The sequence below is a fragment of the Salmo salar genome, chromosome 01 (genome assembly GCF_965601325.2).
Source record: "Salmo salar chromosome 01, fSalSal1, whole genome shotgun sequence".
Taxonomy (NCBI): domain Eukaryota; kingdom Metazoa; phylum Chordata; class Actinopteri; order Salmoniformes; family Salmonidae; genus Salmo; species Salmo salar.
The window spans coordinates 84,880,404-84,901,508 of NC_138291.1; the positions used below are offsets into that span (position 1 = coordinate 84,880,404).

General features: G+C 40.5%; 2 protein-coding genes across 7 annotated transcripts in view; both read right to left on the reverse strand.

Annotated features, from left to right (window-relative positions):
• rnf213b (ring finger protein 213b) overlaps positions 1-21,105 on the reverse strand; it is an 83,463-nt gene that overhangs the window by 14,834 nt on the left and 47,524 nt on the right. For all 6 annotated transcript variants that reach the window (XM_082977495.1, XM_082977490.1, XM_082977491.1 and 3 more), the window contains exons 42-45: positions 3,088-3,199; positions 2,564-2,774; positions 2,079-2,284; positions 1,676-1,798 (exon numbers count right to left, since the gene is read on the reverse strand). In XM_082977495.1, coding sequence (XP_082833621.1) covers positions 1,676-1,798; positions 2,079-2,284; positions 2,564-2,774; positions 3,088-3,199 — 652 coding nt within the window. The remainder of the gene's footprint in view (positions 1-1,675; positions 1,799-2,078; positions 2,285-2,563; positions 2,775-3,087; positions 3,200-21,105) is intronic.
• LOC106611944 (serine protease 27) lies at positions 8,681-13,360 on the reverse strand. Its single transcript, XM_014212639.3, has 7 exons — positions 13,019-13,360; positions 12,822-12,894; positions 12,567-12,605; positions 11,592-11,754; positions 11,148-11,416; positions 10,840-10,985; positions 8,681-10,147 (listed from the first exon to the last, which is right to left on the reverse strand). The coding sequence occupies exons 1-7, from the start codon at positions 13,034-13,036 to the stop codon at positions 9,818-9,820; spliced, it is 1,038 nt and encodes a 345-aa protein (XP_014068114.3). The 5' UTR covers positions 13,037-13,360; the 3' UTR covers positions 8,681-9,817.

Below are 21,105 nucleotides of genomic sequence, written 5' to 3' on the forward strand. Positions count from 1 at the left end.
GCACCAAGCATTTAGCTAGAATTTTTGCGTCACAACACTGAAGAGGCCTCCAATTTTTTAAATGGACTGGATCTTTATATATACCACTTGGATCCTGTTTCAATAATAATGAAATCAGACCTTGTTGCGTGTCTGATAATCTATAATTTATATAGGTGGTTAAAACATGCTAATAATGGTCCTCTGAGTATATAAAAAAAGGTTGGTATACTTCCACTGGTATTAACAGATGTTAATTTGACATTATTAATAGGAAACAAATCCATACAATTAGCTCCGGTTAGTGGGGATGAAACGAAAACATATTCTTAAAGTACTTTACTTCCTAATTCAAAATATAATTCGGTGAATCATGCGTGACTCCATCATTTGTAACAAGTTTCAATAAAAAAAAATTGGTAGCATTTCTATGTTGAAAATTGAAAAAGGATTTGGTGCATTTTTCCCCATATTCCATCCAGTTCGCTTTATTTTTTAAATATATTACACTGGATCTTTCTTGAAAAAGTTCCTCCATTTCTTTTTGTTTTTCCTCTAACTTATTCTGTGCCTCTATGGTGCAGTTTTTATTGCTATCTAACTGTTCTGTTAGTCCTTCAATTTCCTTTGTTAATATGGACTCTTTTGCTCTAAATTGCTTTCGTTTTATAGATGAGTACTGAATTGCATGGCCTCTAAAGGCACATTTAAAAGTGTTCCATACAATAAGGGGATCTGCTGTACCTATGTTATGTCGGAAAAAGTCAGTTATAAATTCTTCTGTCCTAGTTATAAACAAGTTCTCATCCAGTAGGCTTTGATTAAATTTCCAATATCCTCGCCCACGTGGAAATTCTGTAAGAGTAATATATATGCCAATTATGTGATGATCCGACCACATTCTGTCCCCTATCAACACTTTTTAAACTTTTGGTGCCAGAGAGAATGACATAAGAAAGTAATTAAGACGACTAGCTTGACTAAGCCTCCGCCATGTATATCTCACTAGGTCAGGGTATTTAAGCCTCCATATATCCACTAATTCCAAAATATCCATGACATTCATGATTTCCTTAAGTGACTGAGGGTGATAGTTTGTAGTGTGATTTCCTTTATGGTCCATAATGGTATTTAAAACCGTATTAAAATCCCCCACCAAAATAATAAGAGTCTAGTGTTGCTTGTAGAGTTGATAAATTATTATATATATTTTCAAAGAAGCTTCATTATTTGGACCATATATATTTGGACCCCAATAAATACTGGTAAATACTGATCGTCTTTTCTTATCATCTGCTAAGCCATTACAATTATAACTGGCTAAACATATTTCACCACTTACCATAATGAGACACAACTTTCAATTCTATTTATCAAAATATATGTTTGTAAACATACCATTAAAAGTAAAAAAAGATTCATTAAAAAGATTCTCTCTAATGGATCTAGTCTGTATGTCAAGTAACGCTTCTCTCAGAAAGATGTTCTCCTTTTTAAGTTCATTAAGTTTTTAGCTTGTTTGTGTCTTTCTCCAATGTCGCAGCTTTGACATTACAAACAACATTTTAGTCGTTTAGCAGACGCTTTTATCAAAAAGACGTACAATCTAAAGAGGGTAACACCATTAGAACACTGTTTAGAACACTGTGATAAACTACATCTCTATGTTCCAGGGATGTGTGGTAAGGACGCTGACCTGCAGCGTTGTCTGGAGGGGGTCAGTATGAGTGTCTAGCAGGGCCTGAGTCACCCCGTTCCTCAGGGCCTGGTAGGACGGACCACAGCACAGGAACCGGTCCACCTCTGCTGGAATCAGCCTCTGAGAAACACAACATGTGAAAGTAGGACGTGTAAAGGGCCTATAAAGTGTGTACAGCATTTGGCCAACAAGTATTTATTATTAATTTCATTTGATAGGATGATCATGATCGACCTCGCATCTTGCAGGTACCTCCTTATTGTTATGTTGTTTGCTCGCTGATGTCTGTCACCATGGTTAATGCAAGAGGAGATCATAATAGGTTTCCTCAACTAGATGGAATAGCAAATAATTCCACTGTAAGTAACTAGAAATAATATAATATCCAGTCTGGTAGTACCTGGAGTCGGAGGACCTCTGAAGGGAAGGCCCATCCCCAGGATGAGGATCTGTGCATCAGGGCCAGGACACAATCTATCCCCGCCTGTCTATTGACCGCTCTCAGCAGGAACACTCTGAACCAGTCGTTACCCCCGTACTCACACACTGCCTTCACCTGAGACAGGTACTGAGCCTCCACATCATCCCCTGCCCCACCAGCAGTATCTGGAAATGTACTTCATATTTAATAACAGAATTTCAACTATGTAAGAGAGGGAGCATAACAACATGCATGCAAAAAATCTATAAAAATATGTATATATGTGTAATATGTAATATGTATATATTTTTAAAGAGACAAAATACAATGAAGTGACCTCATAGAATATTCACAATGCTTCCAGTTGAATAAATGGTACTACAGTCTAGGCTATGTTAATGATGATAAAAGGCTCAATCTACGATTTAAGTGACAATAAATCCCCAGTCTGCTATATAACTCACCCTGCGCCACAGCCTTCTGTAATAGGCGGGCAGCGGTGCCCAGGCAGAGCCTCAGACGAGCCATGCTCAGCAGGAACTCAGCTGGGTCTTCCAGTCTTCCAGGGGTCTGCTTCCTGGCTAGCCTACACAGAAACCGTGTGTCCTCCTGCAGTTTCCTCTGCTGATCTCTCCCCTCCTCCATCACTAAACTTCCGGAACACTGCAGGGAATCCTGACACACAAGAAACAGTCAATCAGTCAATCGATCAATCAAACCCTCCCCCAAAAAATAAAACAATAAAATAATCAAATAACACGCTTGCTTTTCTTGAACGAACCCTCACACTTTACAGTGTTAGTTTAATCAGCTGTTGTAGAATATGACACAAATCACAGGAAAAACTGATTTTTGACTGCACTGGGCATTTAAGATGAATGCACTAACTGTAACTCACTCTGGATAAGACCATCTGCTACAATAATGACTACAATATAAATGTGAATGTCATTAATGTGTAAAGTAATAGTGTAGAAGTCTGTGTAACCTGGAAGCAGTTGACAAAGAGCAGGTAGAGCTCAGTGTGATCCTCCCTCTCCAAGATGTTCTTCTCTAGGCTCTGTAAGTAGTTCTGGATGTGACCTTTCACCTGCTCAAAACTGAGACAAATACAATGTGAGGAAATGGCTCCTTACCTAAAGACATTCTGGTTTTATTATATTTTCTCAAAGTATTTATTAGGTATGCTTGCTGAAAGCCAAGCCCGAGTTTAGAAATTATTCATACTTCTTATAAGTTGCCTTCCACTGCCAACAGCAGTGCCAAAACCATGAAAGCTACCAACTGCTGCTTGTATAAAGCTTTTTGATACCATTTTAACTTTTTGAACTGTAACAGTTTTAAATGTGCATAAAAGCTCCATATGCTTGAATGGGAAGTGTTTGGATTCGCCACTGCTTTTGAACCGTTAAAGCTACAAACACCAAACCAACTCAACTTAGATTGCTCGTCAAAAGATTGTTGATGCTGTTTGTACTTTTTGAAATATAACCGTTTAAATATGGATAAAAGTTCCAGAGACTTCAAAGGCAACATTTTGATTCGCCACTGCTCTTGAAGCGTTTCCACTTTTTTCCAACATTGAAATGTGCAGACTGACTCAACTTAGGTTGCTTCAACACAGCTTTTTGCTACCATTCATATTTCATAAACTATAAAGCTTTTTGTATCCCCATTCATTGCAATGGTGGAGTGCAGGCTCTAACATTCAAAACGAAAATCACTGCCACAGCCATTTCAGAATGTTCAAACTAAAATATTTGAGGGCTAAAAAACACATTTTATCGCTTATGATGCTATAGTACTCACTGTAGCCTACTATACTATCCCACTATAATAACTCCACACCTTCAAAGCACCTCAAAATACAGTATGTCACTATAACTAATCCATAGCCTATGAAAACCCTATTATTACCAATACTACTACTACCATTACCACTGCCATGACTACCACTGCTACTACTATTTCACAACCATAAATACTTCAATACTAGCAAGCCCACACATTTACTTCAGGAAATGTCCTGTTCTCATTACTACTGTGATGCATAATTGCCATGGTAATTTGGAATGTTCAGTCAACAAGCATTATGGGTAATGCAGTTATTCTACAGTTTCCCTTTAGGAGTATGCTTTATGACATCACTGTTTCCCATAGATACAAACATTCCAAAAACTAAGAAAAAAAACAACAACAGAAAAAACACACAATGCAATATAATGTGGCATATGGACAACACACTTTTTTTTTTTGCTTAAAAAAAAGACCCCGTCAGAGGTTTGTGGCTTACTTTATTATATTTGCGTGGCAAATCATTAATCATTTTATTTTTTTCTCTGTAAGCCAAAAAACAGAACCAGGATTGCCTCCTACAAGAATTTAGCATTTTTCTGCATTTTCTTTTGCTCAAAATAGGTGCAAGGTCCCGTGACATACCACTGGCCACTTTATATTCCTCTATGTTTTGTATCTTTGTTTATTTTTGCAGTTTTTGGTTTTAGCGTGTCTGGTATCCCTAGGTTACCGTGCTGTCACAATGCATATGATGTATGTATTTGTAGGCCAATTTGGAAACCGAAAAATGACTACTTTACCCATAATTCTTAACTGCTTCTATTCCATTTTGTGATATTATATAAATGCTTGATAATGGACACAACATAATGCTTTTGGTAGAAACCTCAATGGCCAAACGGTATGGCTCTGCAAAACAGGTGTTAGAGGTAGGTGTCCACTCACTCACATATCAACAACTGCATATTTTATGGCCCTGTAGCTGTCAGGTTTTCCCCAATTCTAACAAATTCTCAAATCCTTTCAAATAAAGCAATGTTCATAATGAGTCAAATAAGCACTACAATTATTCAAAATATTGCATTTCCAAGAGAAAGCAAGTGCAATGAAAATGTTTAATTATTTAAAAAAAATGCGTTTATGTTTTAATTTAATGTAATTAATATTCTCTGGAGACTTACCACCTGTAATAATACAGCTTATTAAAATGATGTTATTAAGGAATGTCCAGTAACGCAACAGTCATGAATATTTCAACCATTAAATAATGCCTAATATATGGTTTATACGGATTAATAACGGCCTTATTAACTATGTACAGTACCAGTCAAGTTCGAACACACCTACTCATTCAAGGGTTTTTCTTTATTTTTACTACCTTCTACATTGTAGAAAAATAGTGAAGACATCAAAAGTATGAAATAACACATAGAATCATGTAGTGAGCAAAAAAGTGTCAAACAAATCAAAATATATTTTAGATTGTTTAAAGTAGCCACCATTTGCATTGATGATAGCTTTGCACACTCTTGGCATTCTCTCAACCAGCTTCACCTGTAATGCTTTTCCAACAGTCTTGAAGGAGTACCCACATATGCTGAGCACTTGTTGGCTGCTTTTCCTTCACTCTGCAGTCCAACTCATCCCAAACCATCTCAATTGGGTTGAGATCGGGTGATTGTGGAGGCCAGGTAATCTGATGCAGCACTCAATCCCTCTCCTTCTTGGTCAAATAGCCCTTACACAGCCTGGAGGTGTGTTGGGTCTTGTCCTGTTGAAAAACAAATGATCGTCCCACTAAGCAAAAACCAAATGGGATGGAGTATGCTACCCTCCAGTCCCTAGACTTCTTCGCGCTGACGGAAACATGGATTACCACAGATAACACTGCTACTCCTACTGCTCTCTCCTCGTCTGACTACGTGTTCTCGCATACCCCTAGAGCATCGAGCCAGCAGGGGTGGTGGCACTGGAATCCTCATCTCTCCCAAGTGGACATTCTCTCTTGCTCCCCTGACCCATCTGTCTATCTCCTCATTTGATTTCCATGCTGTCACAGTTACCAGCCCTTTCAAGCTTAACATCCTTATCATTTATCGCCCTCCAGGTTCCCTTGGAGAGTTCATCAATGAGCTTGACGCCTTGATAAGTTCCTTTCCTGAGGATGGCTCACCTCTCACAGTTCTGGGTGACTTTAACCTCCCCACGTCTACCTTTGACTCATTCCTCTCTGCCTCCTTCTTTCCACTCCTCTCCTCTTTCGACCTCACCCTCTCACCTTCCCCCCCTACTCACAAGGCAGGCAATACGCTTGACCTCATCTTTACTAGATGCTGTTCTTCCACTAATCTCATTGCAACTCCCCTCCAAGTCTCCGACCACTACCTTGTATCCTTTTCCCTCTCGCTCTCATCCAACACTTCTCACTCTGGCCCTACTCGGATGGTATTGCGCCGTCCCAACCTTCGCTCTCTCTCTCCCGCTACTCTCTCCTCTTCCATCCTATCATCTCTTCCCTCTGCTCAAACCTTCTCCAACCTATCTCCTGATTCTGCCTCCTCAACCCTCCTCTCCTCCCTCTCTGCATCCTTTGACTTCCTCTGTCCCCTATCCTCCAGGCCGGCTCGGTCCTCCCCTCCTGCTCCGTGGCTCGACGACTCACTGCGAGCTCACAGAACAGGGCTGCGGAAATGGAGGAAAACTCGCCTCCCTGCGGACCTGGCATCCTTTCACTCCCTCCTCTCTACATTTTCCTCTTCTGTCTCTGCTGCTAAAGCCACTTTCTACCACTCTAAACTCCAAGCATCTGCCTCTAACCCTAGGAAGCTCTTTGCTACCTTCTCCTCCCTCCTGAATCCTCCTCCCCCTCCCCCCCCCTCCTCCCTCTCTGCGGATGACTTCGTCAACCATTTTGAAAAGAAGGTTGACGACATCCGATCCTCGTTTGCTAAGTCAAACGACACTGCTGGTCCTGCTCACACTGCCCTACCCTGTGCTTTGACCTCTTTCTCCCCTCTCTCTCCAGATGAAATCTCGCGTCTTGTGACGGCCGGCCGCCCAACAACCTGCCCACTTGACCCTATCCCCTCCTCTCTTCTCCAGACCATTTCCGGAGACCTTCTCCCCTACCTCACCTCGCTCATCAACTCATCCTTGACCGCTGGCTATGTCCCTTCCATCTTCAAGAGAGCGAGAGTTGCACCCCTTCTGAAAAAACCTACACTCGATCCCTCCGATGTCAACAACTACAGACCAGTATCCCTTCTCTCCAAAACTCTTGAACGTGCCGTCCTTGGCCAGCTCTCTTGCTATCTCTCTCAGAATGACCTTCTTGATCCTAATCAGTCAGGTTTCAAGACTGGGCATTCAACTGAGACTGCTCTTCTCTGTGTCACGGAGGCTCTCCGCACTGCTAAAGCTAACTCTCTCTCCTCTGCTCTCATCCTTCTAGACCTATCTGCTGCCTTTGATACCGTGAACCATCAGATCCTCCTCTCCACCCTCTCCGAGCTGGGCATCTCCGGCGCGGCCCATGCTTGGATTGCGTCCTACCTGACAGGTCGCTCCTACCAGGTGGCGTGGCGAGAATCTGTCTCCCCTGCCTGTGCCATTAAACCCCTACAACTCATCCAGAACGCCGCAGCCCGTCTGGTGTTCAACCTTCCCAAGTTCTCTCACGTCACCCCGCTCCTCCGCTCTCTCCACTGGCTTCCAGTCGAAGCTCGCATCCGCTACAAGACCATGGTGCTTGCCTACGGAGCTGTGAGGGGAACGGCACCTCCGTACCTTCAGGCTCTGATCAGGCCCTACACCCAAACAAGGGCACTGCGTTCATCCACCTCTGGCCTGCTCGCCTCCCTACCTCTGAGGAAGCACAGTTCCCGCTCAGCCCAGTCAAAACTGTTCGCTGCTCTGGCACCCCAATGGTGGAACAAGCTCCCTCACGACGCCAGGACAGCGGAGTCAATCACCACCTTCCGGAGACACCTGAAACCCCACCTCTTTAAGGAATACCTGGGATAGGATAAAGTAATCCTTCTAACCCCCCCTTAAAAGATTTAGATGCACTATTGTAAAGTGGTTGTTCCACTGGATATTATAAGGTGAATGCACCAATTTGTAAGTCGCTCTGGATAAGAGCATCTGCTAAATGACTTAAATGTAAATGTTAAATGAGTATCGCTACCAAATGCTGTGGTAGCCTTGAATATTAAATAAATCCCTGACAGTGTCACCAGCAAAGCAAAGCCACACCATCGCACCTCCTCCTCCATGCTTCACGGTGGGAACCACACATGCGGAGATAATCCGTTCATCTACTCTGCGTCTCACAAAGACACAGCTGTCGGGAACCAAAAACCTCAAATTTGGACTCATCAGACCAAAGGACAGATTTCCACTGGTCTAATGTCAATTGCTCGTGTTTCTTGCTCCAAGCAATTCTCTTATTATTATTGGTGTCCTTTAGTGAAGCTGGTTGAGAATGCCAAGAGCGTGCAAAGCTGTCATCAAGGCAAAGGATGGCTACTTTGAAGAATCTTAAATATAAATTTATTTTGACTTGTTTAACTCTTGTTTGGTTACTACATGATTTCATATGTTATTTCATAGTTTTGATGTATTCACTATTATTCTACAATGGAAAATAGTCAAATAAAGAAAAACCCTGGAATGAGTAGGTATGTCCAAAGTTGACTGGTACAGTACATACAAACTTAGAAACTACTTAGTAGTGGTTAATATGTGTGCTTTGTATAATAACAAATAAAGAAAGTCACACTATGTATGCGCCCAAAAATTTAATGGGTAAACCTTATAACCAACATTTCTGTAATGCAGTGCCTTCTCCAGGGTTGGTTAATATGTGAACTTGATTAAAATATACTGTTACCCATGCTTTATTGATAGGAAAGATAGAAAGAGGAGACAGGAAAGACAAGAGACAACAGTGTGTCATGTAGGCAGCAGTACCTACGCCGACACAACGTGTGCTCTGGGGGCTGCGCCACTAACCACTAGGCCATAAAGATCTTTGATTTTGCAGTGTTATACAGCTTTCAAAACAAAAGCATATGTAATTTGTTAAATATTAAAAGGGCAATCTGGGAATGGTACAACCATTGTTAGACTTAAATTAATAGACACTCTCCAGCAATTTCTTTGTTTTTTAGACACAATTGCATACTTCGAGAGTTGGCCATTAAATAAGTTGGTCTGATGGGTTTACTGGACGTCATCTGACTCCCCTTTTGCTATGTCATGAGGATACCTGGACCACCAACTGAGATGTAACTTTTGTTAAGTAATTCAGGTGCTAAATGAAAAGGAGACAGGAGTGCGTCTTTAAAGATATACAGCCATTCATTCTAGAACAATACAACTTATAATGCCTCATGAGCTTAGTGCAACTGTCTTACTTCGTCAAAAGCGAAAATATAAGCTTGTTTTACTCTATTGTCTGTAAACAAAATCATTGTAAAGCAACATTGTAAACCTTACAAAACATTGTTAAAGCCATCAGTCACTCCTTGCACCTAAAGTTACAATTCTCCATCCCTATCCCTCAGCTGTTTACCAAAGCAGGCTGTGCTTTTGTTTGAATCTCTTATTGCCCCTTAAATGAATACGTAAATATATTTCAAGTTATCCATCTTCACAAATAAATCAATACAATAGTAAGGCCCATTGAAAACAACACTAAATCAGATGTGCCCAGGGAAAAGGGGAGCAGATCTGGGGTAACTCAAAGACGTAATTGCACATACACAGGATAGAACTTTAGGCATTAGGCTACCTCCTTCCCCACTCTTGTTTTCCCAGGGCACATCAGCCTTTACTTTGAAAGAAAAATCTCCCGAACGAATAGTACATGAACTCAGGCTGCCAATAAAACCTCACCCTTGATTGTAGGAATCAATTCTTTAAGTGGTAAGAAACACCAGAATGAACAAGGCGCTCAGCATATAAAGGGAGCCAAACAAACCCTGCCCTTTATCAAAAATGGAATCTGTGTCAGTGGGGTCGACAGTAGGACAGATGTAACTGCTGTCAGCATCTACCCCACTGGATGTAAACTCCACAAAGCCTGGCTGGTCGGTGCCGATCTGGGAGTTGATCCAGGACTGGTAACTGGACACTCTGGTGTAGACCCCAGGGAGATTAGGCTGAGCGCAGCCATAACCCCAACTAACAACACCAGACTGGACCCAGACGGAGTTCTGTTTAACCACCATTGGACCTCCTGAGTCACCCTGAGAAGATAGAGCAAGGTGAGCAAGGTAAGTCTCTCAAAGTAATTAAAAGAAGACATGCTCTAGGAAATGGATTGGAACAGGGCCCAGTTCTACAAAAGTTATCTGATCAGATAACAAGCATAGAAACAGAATAAATAGGATGGGTGTATCTTTGACTTGAATGGGGACGCCCATTCTATTAATTATATTTCTTTTTTTATTTTAATCCCCTTTTTCTCCCTAATTTCGTGATTATGATCTTGTCTCATCGCTCCAAAACATGACCCGCTAAGCCGCACTTCTTAACACTCGCTCGCTTAACCCGGAAGCCAGCTGCAACAATGTGTCGGAGGAAACACCGTTCAACTGCCGAATGAAGTCAGCCTGCAGGTGCCAGCCCGCCACAAGGAGTCGCGAAAACGCAATCAGCCAAGTAAAGCCCCTCCGGCCAAATCCTCCCCTAACCCGGACGACGCTGGGCCAATTGTGCGCCTCCCTATGGGACTCCTGGTCACGGCTAGGCGTCGAATCCCTGGCTGTAGTGCCACTGTAACACTGTAATGCAGCGCCTTAGACTGCTGCGCCACTCGGGAGGCCCTATGAATACTATTTCTATGCATTTAATCCTATCTGATTCCTGAAATTTAATCAGATAACTTTAGAAAAACTAGGCCAAGGAGAACAAAAAGATAGGTTAGCATGGACTTTACCTGACATGAGTCCTTGCCCCCTTCCAGAACACCAGCACAGAGCATGTTGTCTGTGATTGAGCCGGCCCCATACAGGCAGTCACACTGTGTGTTCCCCACAACTGGAACCTCCACTTCTTGCAGAGTCTGGGGTGGGGGGAGGGGATCTGAAGAAAACAAAAGAAGACTAGTAATGGGAGAGCTTTAAATTGTCCATTTCAATCCTAATAATAACAAAAAGCAGTGTGCACTTGTGGCCACTGGGGATACTGTTTCACATAAGACATCATCTCAACATCTCCTACAATGGATAATTAATGTGTCCTCACCTCCTTCATTGGTATTGCCCCAGCCAGTCACCCAGCTCTCAGTGCCCTGGTGGAAAACACTGTCACTTGATGCCAGACAGACAGGAAAGATGTAATCAGTGAAGTTAACTGGTGAGGAGAGTCTGAGCAGAGCGATGTCGTTGTCCTGTATGCTTCCATCGTAAGCTGGATGTAAAACGATCTCATCCACAGTTGTGGACACTTCGTTGGGGTTACTGCCCTGCTGGTTCTGTCGACCAAGGATAATGCTCCAACCGTTTGGGCTTGTGCTTTGTTGGAATAAAAAAAAAAAGACATATCAAAGTGACAAAATAAAAGATTAACACAGAATGAATGGACAAATACATTTCGAACAACTTATTTCAGCTGCATTACAATATTTTTTTTTTTACATATTCCTTTGTACTAGAACCTTTATGTTCCCTGTATCTCACGCTAACTCACCTGGAGAAGCAGTGGGCTGCAGACATCACCCACTCCTTGTTGACGAGGGACCCACCACAAACGTGGCTGCCAGATTCTTGGAGGCTTGCCTGCCAGGGCCAACTTCCTGCAGAGGCATCTTGACCTCCCACTATTTTATTGTTGACAGCAGTGATGCCACACACTGACATAAAATAGAGAATATTGGAAATAAATACTCCACATTTGCCATTGGAATTAGAAGAACAATTTTGATTGGAAAGCGATGGTGTGATATCTGCACCTGGATTTCAGCCAAGCTGACTTTAGATGAAAATACAAGGTCAGAAACTCATGTTAAGTAGTTGCAATGGCTGGTGCTTTGCTTGTAGTGAATGGTACCATTGTAGACTAGGACAGATGAAACCACTATCTAATAACAATTCAATAATTTTATATGCCACCACCACTCCGCGCTGAGCTGAGTGATTAAAGGGAATGTTTTCCCGCAATTTTAGTCTAATCTAAATTGTTTTCTTACCTCAAGAGAATGTGTGTCTATCTTAAAATGTGTAAACAAGCTTTACGGAAAGTCCTGTGAAGTAAGCCATGCATGGAATGCGAGTATAAAACTATAAATGGATGAAAACAGTTCTGTTCCAAAATAACTACTTTTCCAGTGATATTAACGCAATATAAATTGAATTGAAGTGTGTGAGCTATTTTAGGACGTTTTTATTTTTACCTGTCTACCATCAGCTTGTTTGCACTGCGGTGTGATGTATGGTAATGTCTGAGGTGTGTCGTTAAAAACATCTGCCAAAGTGCCAATTTCAGGTAGCGCAAGTTAGAACTTTTAAGACCCACCTAAAACATCTCTTAGCGATAACACATTTTCCAGGCTACATATATAACATAACATCTCATTAAGATGAGAGATGGTTTCAGTCAGTTACAGTTCAGTCAGTCAGAGAGGAAGTGGATTAAAATCAGTTATTGGAGGTAATGTAAACTCACCAGGGGTTGTTGATGTGGTGGCTGGAGGGATATACATGGCTGCAGGGAATAGACAGAGAGGTTGAAAACTGAGCACGAGCACTTCCTGTAAAGCCCTGTAGCCCCAAAATATGAGATTGTGTCTTTTATTTAAGTGCTTAAAGTCTCACGCTTAAAGTCTCACCGCTGGGGGGAGGGAATCAAGGTCAGCTAAATGAAATGTATATGTAAAATACTAACACAATCATCATCATACAAAGTGGATAAAGTCCATACTCATCATCAACAGAAGAAGCACAAGAACCTTCATTTGATTCCCCATTGTCAGAAGCTCCTTGTCCATTAAAATCTAGGAGCAAACATCAATATCATTATGCTCTTATTCAAAACTGGCTTGATTTACATCTGACATTTTGTATTCATTGACATTTTACATTTTGTATTCTACAACCAAATGTGTAAGATGAGCTCACCTGTTTCTGTGCATTCATCCGTTCGTTCTTCTATGTAGTCCTGTTGGGTTGGCACATTTGGCTTATATGTACGGCATATATATATATATATATACTGTAGGCAGGTGAGTAAGTTGGAATTTGGTCATTGGGGCTGGTCCCATATGACGTTTACTGCAGGTGTGGTAAGTGCACACATTAATTTTTATTTTTACTTAGAATAGCTCACCTGTTTCTCTGCATTCTCTCTTTAATCCACATACAGTACCAGTCAAAAGTTTGGACACACCTACTCATTCAAGGGTTTTTCTTTATTTTTACTATTGCTTCAGCTTCAGTGAACTTTCTTTACCCTCATTCTTCATGAGGGAGAGAAATTTGAAAATATCTTAAAGATATGTGAGTTTTTTAAATTAAATATAAGTATTGATATTAGTGGCAGGGGTTTTAACGTCAACATTATTTTTGTTTTGATGTATTTCTGATACCTTTAAAGAGTTTTTCTAGTACATTAAGAGCACTTTTCCATATTTTTATCCAGAAATCAAAGCCTTTACTTTATGCCTAATTTTTAAGATGGAAAAATTTTGAAAAATGTATATATGCCTTCATTTCCCCAAAATACAGACGTTCATTCGACACCCAATTTGATATGCTCCTATGAACTTCATATGTTGGTACTCATGAGTCTTTTCAATGGAAATTCCCTCTATGTTCTATAGAAAGGTAAATAAGGTGGAATGTACTGTAGCTACGATGACAAAGAATAATATTTTTTGTTCATGTTAAGAATCTTGACATTCATGGATGACAGCTATGACATACACTGCAGGTGTGTTAAAATGAATGGTGGTTTAAAGCAGGGGTATTCAGCTCTTACCCTATGAGGTCTGGAGCCTGCTGGTTATCTGTCTACCTCATAATTAATTGCACACACACCTGGTGACCCAGGTCAAAATCAGCCCCCGATAAGAGTGGAACAATGAAAAAATGCAGTGGAACTGGCTTCGAGTTCCAGAGTTAAGTTTGAGGGGGATTAGATGTACACAATGGGTGACAGCATTGTCATCATGCCTAGCCAGAATGCAAACTGGAAAAACACCTGTTGCCCTAACCAGATGGAAGTGAGATGTGTATGAGTAGAAAGGCTCAGAATGTTCTACTGGCTCTGAGAATTAGAACTACACACCATAACTGCTGCTATTGGACTTACACCCCCCTCCATATCTAATTGGACAGTGAAGCCAAAATGTAAAATGTGTCTCTATACTCCAGCATTTTGGATTTAAGATCAAATGTTTCATATGAGGGGACAGTACATTTTACATTTCCATTTTAGTCATTAAGCAGACACTCTTATCCAGAGCAACTTAAGAGTAGTGAGTGCATAGATTTTCTTACTGGTCCCCCGTGTGAGATCGAATTTCTCAATAAGAGTACAGAATGTCCCTTTTTATTTGAGGGTATTTTCATACATATCTGTTTTACCATTTCGAAATGAAAGCACTTTATTTATCTAGTCCCCCCAATGTGAAGTAGTATTTGGACAAATTCACTTATAATGTATCAAATTAGTCAAAAGTGTAGTATTTGGTAACATATTCCTTTGACTAAAACCCAAATCGAAACTGTGTAGCAATTATAAATGTACCTACATTCATAGTTTCTTTACAGTGTCCAGCTCGCGAATAAATCACTGTCATGAAAGCTAGACAGTCAGGGAGCATCAAATTCCAAAAACAATGGATAGACTATTTATTTTCTAATTTTGACAGTGAGGAAATACAACCAATTTTCAGTGCGGCCGTCCAGAGCCCGTTGAAGACCAAATGTGGCCCCCACGGCAAAATAAGTTTGGCACACCTGCTGTAGGTGATGACAATTCCGCTGAGGGAGAGGCGTCCCAAGAGGAGCAGGATGATGATGACGACACCCTGGAGAGTACAGGTAGCCCTATTTATGAATTCCTCTTTTAGGAAAATTAAACCAGTAGATTGGCAATGACCCAACATGAGGCTGTAGCCTACCTTGCAACTACCTGAACCCCCCTCAGAGTGCCACATAGGCCTACATGACTGTCAACAGATGCAGGTGAAAAAGCTGGAGCATATTTAGGTGAAGATATAGCTATGCTATCAAATACATTTTTGAGAGGTCTGTAAGAGGGTTTTGTACATGCAGGAACAGTATGCTGCTTTTTTTGCATAATAGTATAGGTCAATAGGAAGAATAAACCACGATATACCTTGCTCATATCGATGTCAAACGATATCATATTGAATGATCAATATTGGTGCCCACCACTAGAAAATACCATCGCCTGATATTTTTATTTTATTTATTTATTTATTTCACCTTTATTTAACCAGGTAGGCAAGTTGAGAACAAGTTCTCATTTACAATTGCGACCTGGCCAAGATAAAGCAAAGCAGTTCGACAACATACAAAAACACAGAGTTACACATGGAGTAAAACAACATACAATCAATGATGCAGTAGAAGAAGAAAAAAATAATAATAATAAAATAAGACTATATACAATGTGAGCAAATGATGTGAGATAAGGGAGGTAAAGGCAAAAAAATGCCATGGTGGCAAAGTAAATAAAGTATAGCAAGAAAAACACTGGAATGGTAGATTTGTAGTTTGAAGAAAGTTCAGAGATAAAATATAAATAATATGGTGCAAAGGCGCAAAATAAATAAAATAAATAAATACAGTAGGGGAAGAGGTAGTAGTTTGGGCTAAATTATAGATGGGCTATGTACAGGTGCAGTGATCTGTGAGCTGCTCTGACAGCTGGTGCTTAAAGCTAGTGAGGGAGATAAGCGTTTCCAGTTTCAGAGATTTTTGTAGTTCGTTCCAGTCATTGGCAGCAGAGAACTGGAAGGAGAGACGACCAAAGGAGGAGTTGGCTTTAGGGGTGACCAGAGAGATATACCTGCTGGAGCGCGTGTGCTACAGGTGGGTGCTGCTATGGTGACCAGTGAGCGGAGATAAGGGGGGACTTTACCTAGCAGGGTCTTGTAGATGACCTGGAGCCAATGTGTTTGGCGACGATTATGAAGCGAAGGCCAGCCAACGAGAGCGTACAGGTCGCAGTGGTGGGTAGTATATGGGGCTTTGGTGACAAAACGGATGGCACTGTGATAGACTGCATCCAGCTTGTTGAGTAGGGTATTGGAAGCTATTTTGTAAATGACATCGCCGAAGTCGAGGATTGGTAGGATGGTCAGTTTTACGAGGGTATGTTTGGCAGCATGAGTGAAGGATGCTTTGTTGCGAAATAGGAAGCCAATTCGAGATTTCACTTTGGATTGGAGATGATTGATGTGAGTCTGGAAGGAGAGTTTACAGTCTAACCAGACACCTAGGTATTTGTAGTTGTCCACAAATTCTAAGTTAGAACCGTCCAGAGAAGTGATGCTGGACAGGCAGGCAGGTGCAGGCAGCGATCGGTTGAAGAGCATGCATTTAGTTTTACTTGTGTTTAGGAGCAGTTGGAGACCACGGAAGGAAACATGAAATATGAAACATTTGTTCTCAAATAGAGCCAAATACACTTTGTAGCTTCACTGTCCAAATACATACAGTTTGGTGTTGAGTGTATACGTACTATAGGCAGGTAAAAAAGGTGGAATGTAGCTACGATGACAAAAGAATAATCTTTTTGTTCATGTTAAGAACCTTGACATTCACGGATGAGAGCAATGTCACGCACTGTAGGCACAGCAAAATGAATGATGGAGTAGATTGTTCATGATGAGTGATGGTGGATTTCATAGGGCATCTCGAAGAGCATTGTTCTTAATCTCATGCCTAGCCAGAATGCAAACTGGAAAAACACCTGTTGCCCTAACCAGATGGAAGTGAGATGTGTATGAGTAGAAAGGCTCAGAATGTTCTACTGGCTCTGAGAATTAGAACTACACACCATGACTGCTGCTATTGGACTGACACCCCCCTCCATATCTAATTGGACAGTGAAGCCAAACTGTAAAATGGGTCTCTATGCTCCAGCATTTTGAATTTGAGATCAAATGTTTCATATGAGACGGCAGTAAATTTTTTGATTTACTGTACATTTTAGTTATTTAGCAGACGCTCTTACCCGGGCGACTTACAGTATACAAACTCGTTGGATGCATTTGTGGTTTGTTTTGGTTGTGTTTTGGGCTACAGTATGTTTTGCTCAATAGTAACTGAAGGTGAATGATGACTGGAGTTGATTAATCATGGGCATCAACAGGATTATCTTAAGAAAAAGCATGAATGACTCATGAATAATTATGAGTGAGAAAACATTTATTTGGGGGGGGGGGGGGGGTATGATCTTTGTGCCTCTAAACGGCATCTCACTCATTATTTACGATTCATCCATGATTTTCTATAATCATGGTAGCATCCACATGAATGTAGAAGCATTCAGAAAAATATTATATTCTTACTTGCAATAAAAAGGGACTCCAAAATGACATAATATATTCACCATTCAGTTTCTATTGGGTAAAACATAATTCAAAACACAACCAAAAGAAACTGCAAATGCATCCAACAAGTTTGGAGAGTCACAAGCTTGATGGAGTCATTGCGTGCAAGGACTATGGGACCAATTACTACACTTGTGACTACTTTAATATACTATAAGCGAATTTGTCCAAATACTTCCCACTGGACACACGCTGATTGAATCAACATTATTTCAACATAATTTGTAAACGTATTGTGACGTGGAATCCAAGTGGAAAATACATTGGATTTGAAAAAAGTCAAACACCAGTACTGTTTATCCTTAATTTGAACCAGCATTGTAAACATTGACATTAGGGTAAAACTTAAACTTAAATACATTGATGTAACAACCTGTTAGTCAGTTTAAATCAATCTAATTTCAACATAATCATCAGAACTATGCATAGGTTGAAATTGCGTAGAAAATTCCACATAGAATCGTAAAAAAACATTTTTTATCTTATATTCAATTAACTGTATATTGGGTTGTTGAAATTATGTTGAATTTACATATTTTGCATTACTCATCTCATATGTATATACTGTGTTCTATCCTATTCTACTGCATCTTAGTCTATGCTGCTCTGACATTGCTCGTACAAATATTTATATATTCTTAATTCCATTCCTTTAGATTTGTGTGTATTGTTGTGAAATTGTTAGATATTACTTGTTAGATATTACTGCACTGTTGGAGCTAGAAACACAAGCATTTTGCTACACTCGCAGTAACATCTGCTTAAACAGAGACTCTTACTGGTATACGAGGGACAATGCACTTCAGTGAGAATGAGTCTACCATCCAGATGCCTACCTCTATATACCCTGCTAAGCTTTGGAAACAAGCCGTGTTCGTTTCAGGTGAGCTATCATGTAAACCCATTTAGACATTGATCAGTGTGTTAAGACTTCAAATGGGGGGACATAAATTGCTTTAATTTCTAAACGGTAAAACAGATATGCATGAAAACACCCTCAGATAAAAACTGACATTCTGTACTGTTGCCTAATGGATGCGATAAAGGGGTTGATGGAACGCAGACCATTCCATTGAGACCAGATTGGCATATATTCAACAAATCTGATCTAACAAAGTGGATATTCGTCACGTCCGTCATGATTTATGTATTGTAATAGGCCCAAAATGTGGATACTTTAGTCCAATTTGGATATATTGAGCTGTTTTTACGGCATAACATTTAGAAGTGATTTCTAAATACTAATTCTCATTTGTATAAACTGGTTAGCATAGTTAGCATACAGAAATCCGCGGTGGTAGTCAAAGTCATTTTAACTGTAATGCAGTTGATTGGTGATGATGACATGAACATGTGTTGGGGTTGACATCCATACAACATTATACTCCAATTTCTACCTCAACATAGTGTGAAATATACATATAAACAATAGCCTAAATTTGCTGGGGGGCAATGAGGAGGTTCGGGATCTTTCCCCCATGCACTTCCATGGCAATTCCAATGTTTTGGTCGAGTTCAATTGACCTCTTTACCGAATCCGAGTCGATATTCACGTAAAAATAAGGAATTCCCTCAACCATGCCCATAACTTGGGGTAAAAGAAACACTTTCCAATTAACCAACAGTGTAAAAGAGACCACTTCGTCATCCATTTTTTGTTATACAGAAATAACAAAACATGCCAAAAAGCTGCTGTGTTGTTCAATGTTCAAAAATCCCGACCTACGTTTTGCAATGCTCCCAACTAAGGAAATAGACCCTGCGAGAAGAGCCCTGTGCCACAGGCTGTGGCTTCAGGCTATTCGGCTGGGAAATGTGGGAACCCGGTGTCCAAGTATGCTACACGTAGCTATGTGTGTGGAAAATATTTCATCACAGATAAGACATTTAACTTGTTTAGTATAGTTTGTTTGTCCGGTTGCTTGTGTTGTTGGTCTCTTGGCTAGCTTAATATTCTGGTGGGTAGCTAGCTAGCTCTCACTCACTCATGTGGCTGCTAGCACCATCAAGAAAAAGGGGCATGAGGGAAGCCCTACAATATTACGTTTTTCTAAGTAGTGAGAACGCTCAGGAAAAGGCAATGTTGAAAAGTAATCTTTAGACGTTGTACTTTCTTAAATGTTGTTTTCTAATTGACTAAAACAAGGAGACAAAAAGAAATGGGGTAACCACAAGTTGTTTTCCCCCCACAGTGGGGCAGGGCTGCGATGTTCTATCTAATAGGCTGACCACACCGCTCGTTGCAAAATAAATTTAGAAATCCACGTTATTCAATTATTGCACCCACACTGCTCGCGCGCGCCAACGAGCGTCTGTATTGCCAAGGGCTAAAATAGAAGTAATTCCTATTTCTGACATAGATCGCACTGCAAGTCCTGCCTCTCCCATCTCCTCATTGGTTTATAGAAGTAGATACCCACGTGCCATCTCCTTATTGGTTATACCCATGTGGGTGAATGAAAGACGAACTGTTTTGCCAATCACCATATAGATGCCAATCACCATATAAGTTCAAAGATGAAAAAGCCTGGAAGGAGGAGAGATGACTAGAAACGATTCAGGTTGACTGTTTTATGTGTGGATTAATTGTCGGAGTAGAGGACCTTGTGCATTTCAGGTAAAATAACAACTCAATGTTTATATCCCAGGACAAATTAGCTAGCAACAGCAAGCTAGCTAAATAGGACAAATTAGCTAGCAAGTGCAAGCTAACTAGCTAAATTGCCATAAATGTTTGATGCTTTTTGACCTGTCCCCAAATTAATGTAATTGGTTCAGAGTTTGTTTTGATATTTTAACCTGCATGTCGTGATCGCGTTTGGTGTAGGGGGACAAAATATATTTTTGCACGATTGCGCACACTCGCAGCCGGTTTGGGTTCCATGTAATACCGACAGACGGTGAGGATAAAGATGACATTCTACCTCAAATCTAAAATGCTGGAGTATAGAGACACATTTTTTTTTAAATAGCCTCACGGTCCAAATAGATATTATTCTATTGGTGTCATTTTTATTATGTCGTATTGTCAAGAGTGAACATGCAAGTAAGCATTTTATTGTACTGTGATTTGACTTGAATCCCATCATTGTATCTGATGAATTCCCCTTAGAGAAAAACCACATGATTTCATATGTGGAAAATCAAATGATTTCATATGAAATGTCAGATGTGAAATTGTGTGGAAGTATGTGTTTTTGAAGACTTCACATGTGATCACCTGTTTTCACATGTATAGTTTCATGTTATCACATGTTGCTTTACATCACATTGTCAAATAATTATGAAGGTACGCGGGGCACATGATGTCATCACATAACTATAAAGCTCCTACTGCTTGTGGGACAAAATGACATGCCAATCATGACAAGATACAAGTGGACAGAGGAAGACAACAAGGTCATTCTAAGTTTAATTCACGAAGAAGACACATTTCCTAATCCATTTTAGATTGGAAACGCCAAAGAAACTCTTCTGTTTCAACAATTACATCAGGACTTTCAAAGTAAGGGATATAACAAACCCTGGCACATCCTAAGAAATAAGTGCAAGGCCTTGAAACAGTGCTACCTGCATGAAAAAAGAGAAGTCGCTCGAATTGCTGGAGGTAAAAGCATG

Excerpts from the sequence above, each read along its gene's own strand:
- LOC106611944 (XM_014212639.3), bottom strand. Across the intron at positions 11,417-11,591 it reads GCAGCCCACTGCTTCTCCAG|CACAAGCCCAAACGGTTGGA; the intron begins GTGAGTTAGCGT and ends ATTCCAACAAAG. Across the intron at positions 10,986-11,147 it reads GGGCAATACCAATGAAGGAG|ATCCCCTCCCCCCACCCCAG; the intron begins GTGAGGACACAT and ends TGTTTTCTTCAG.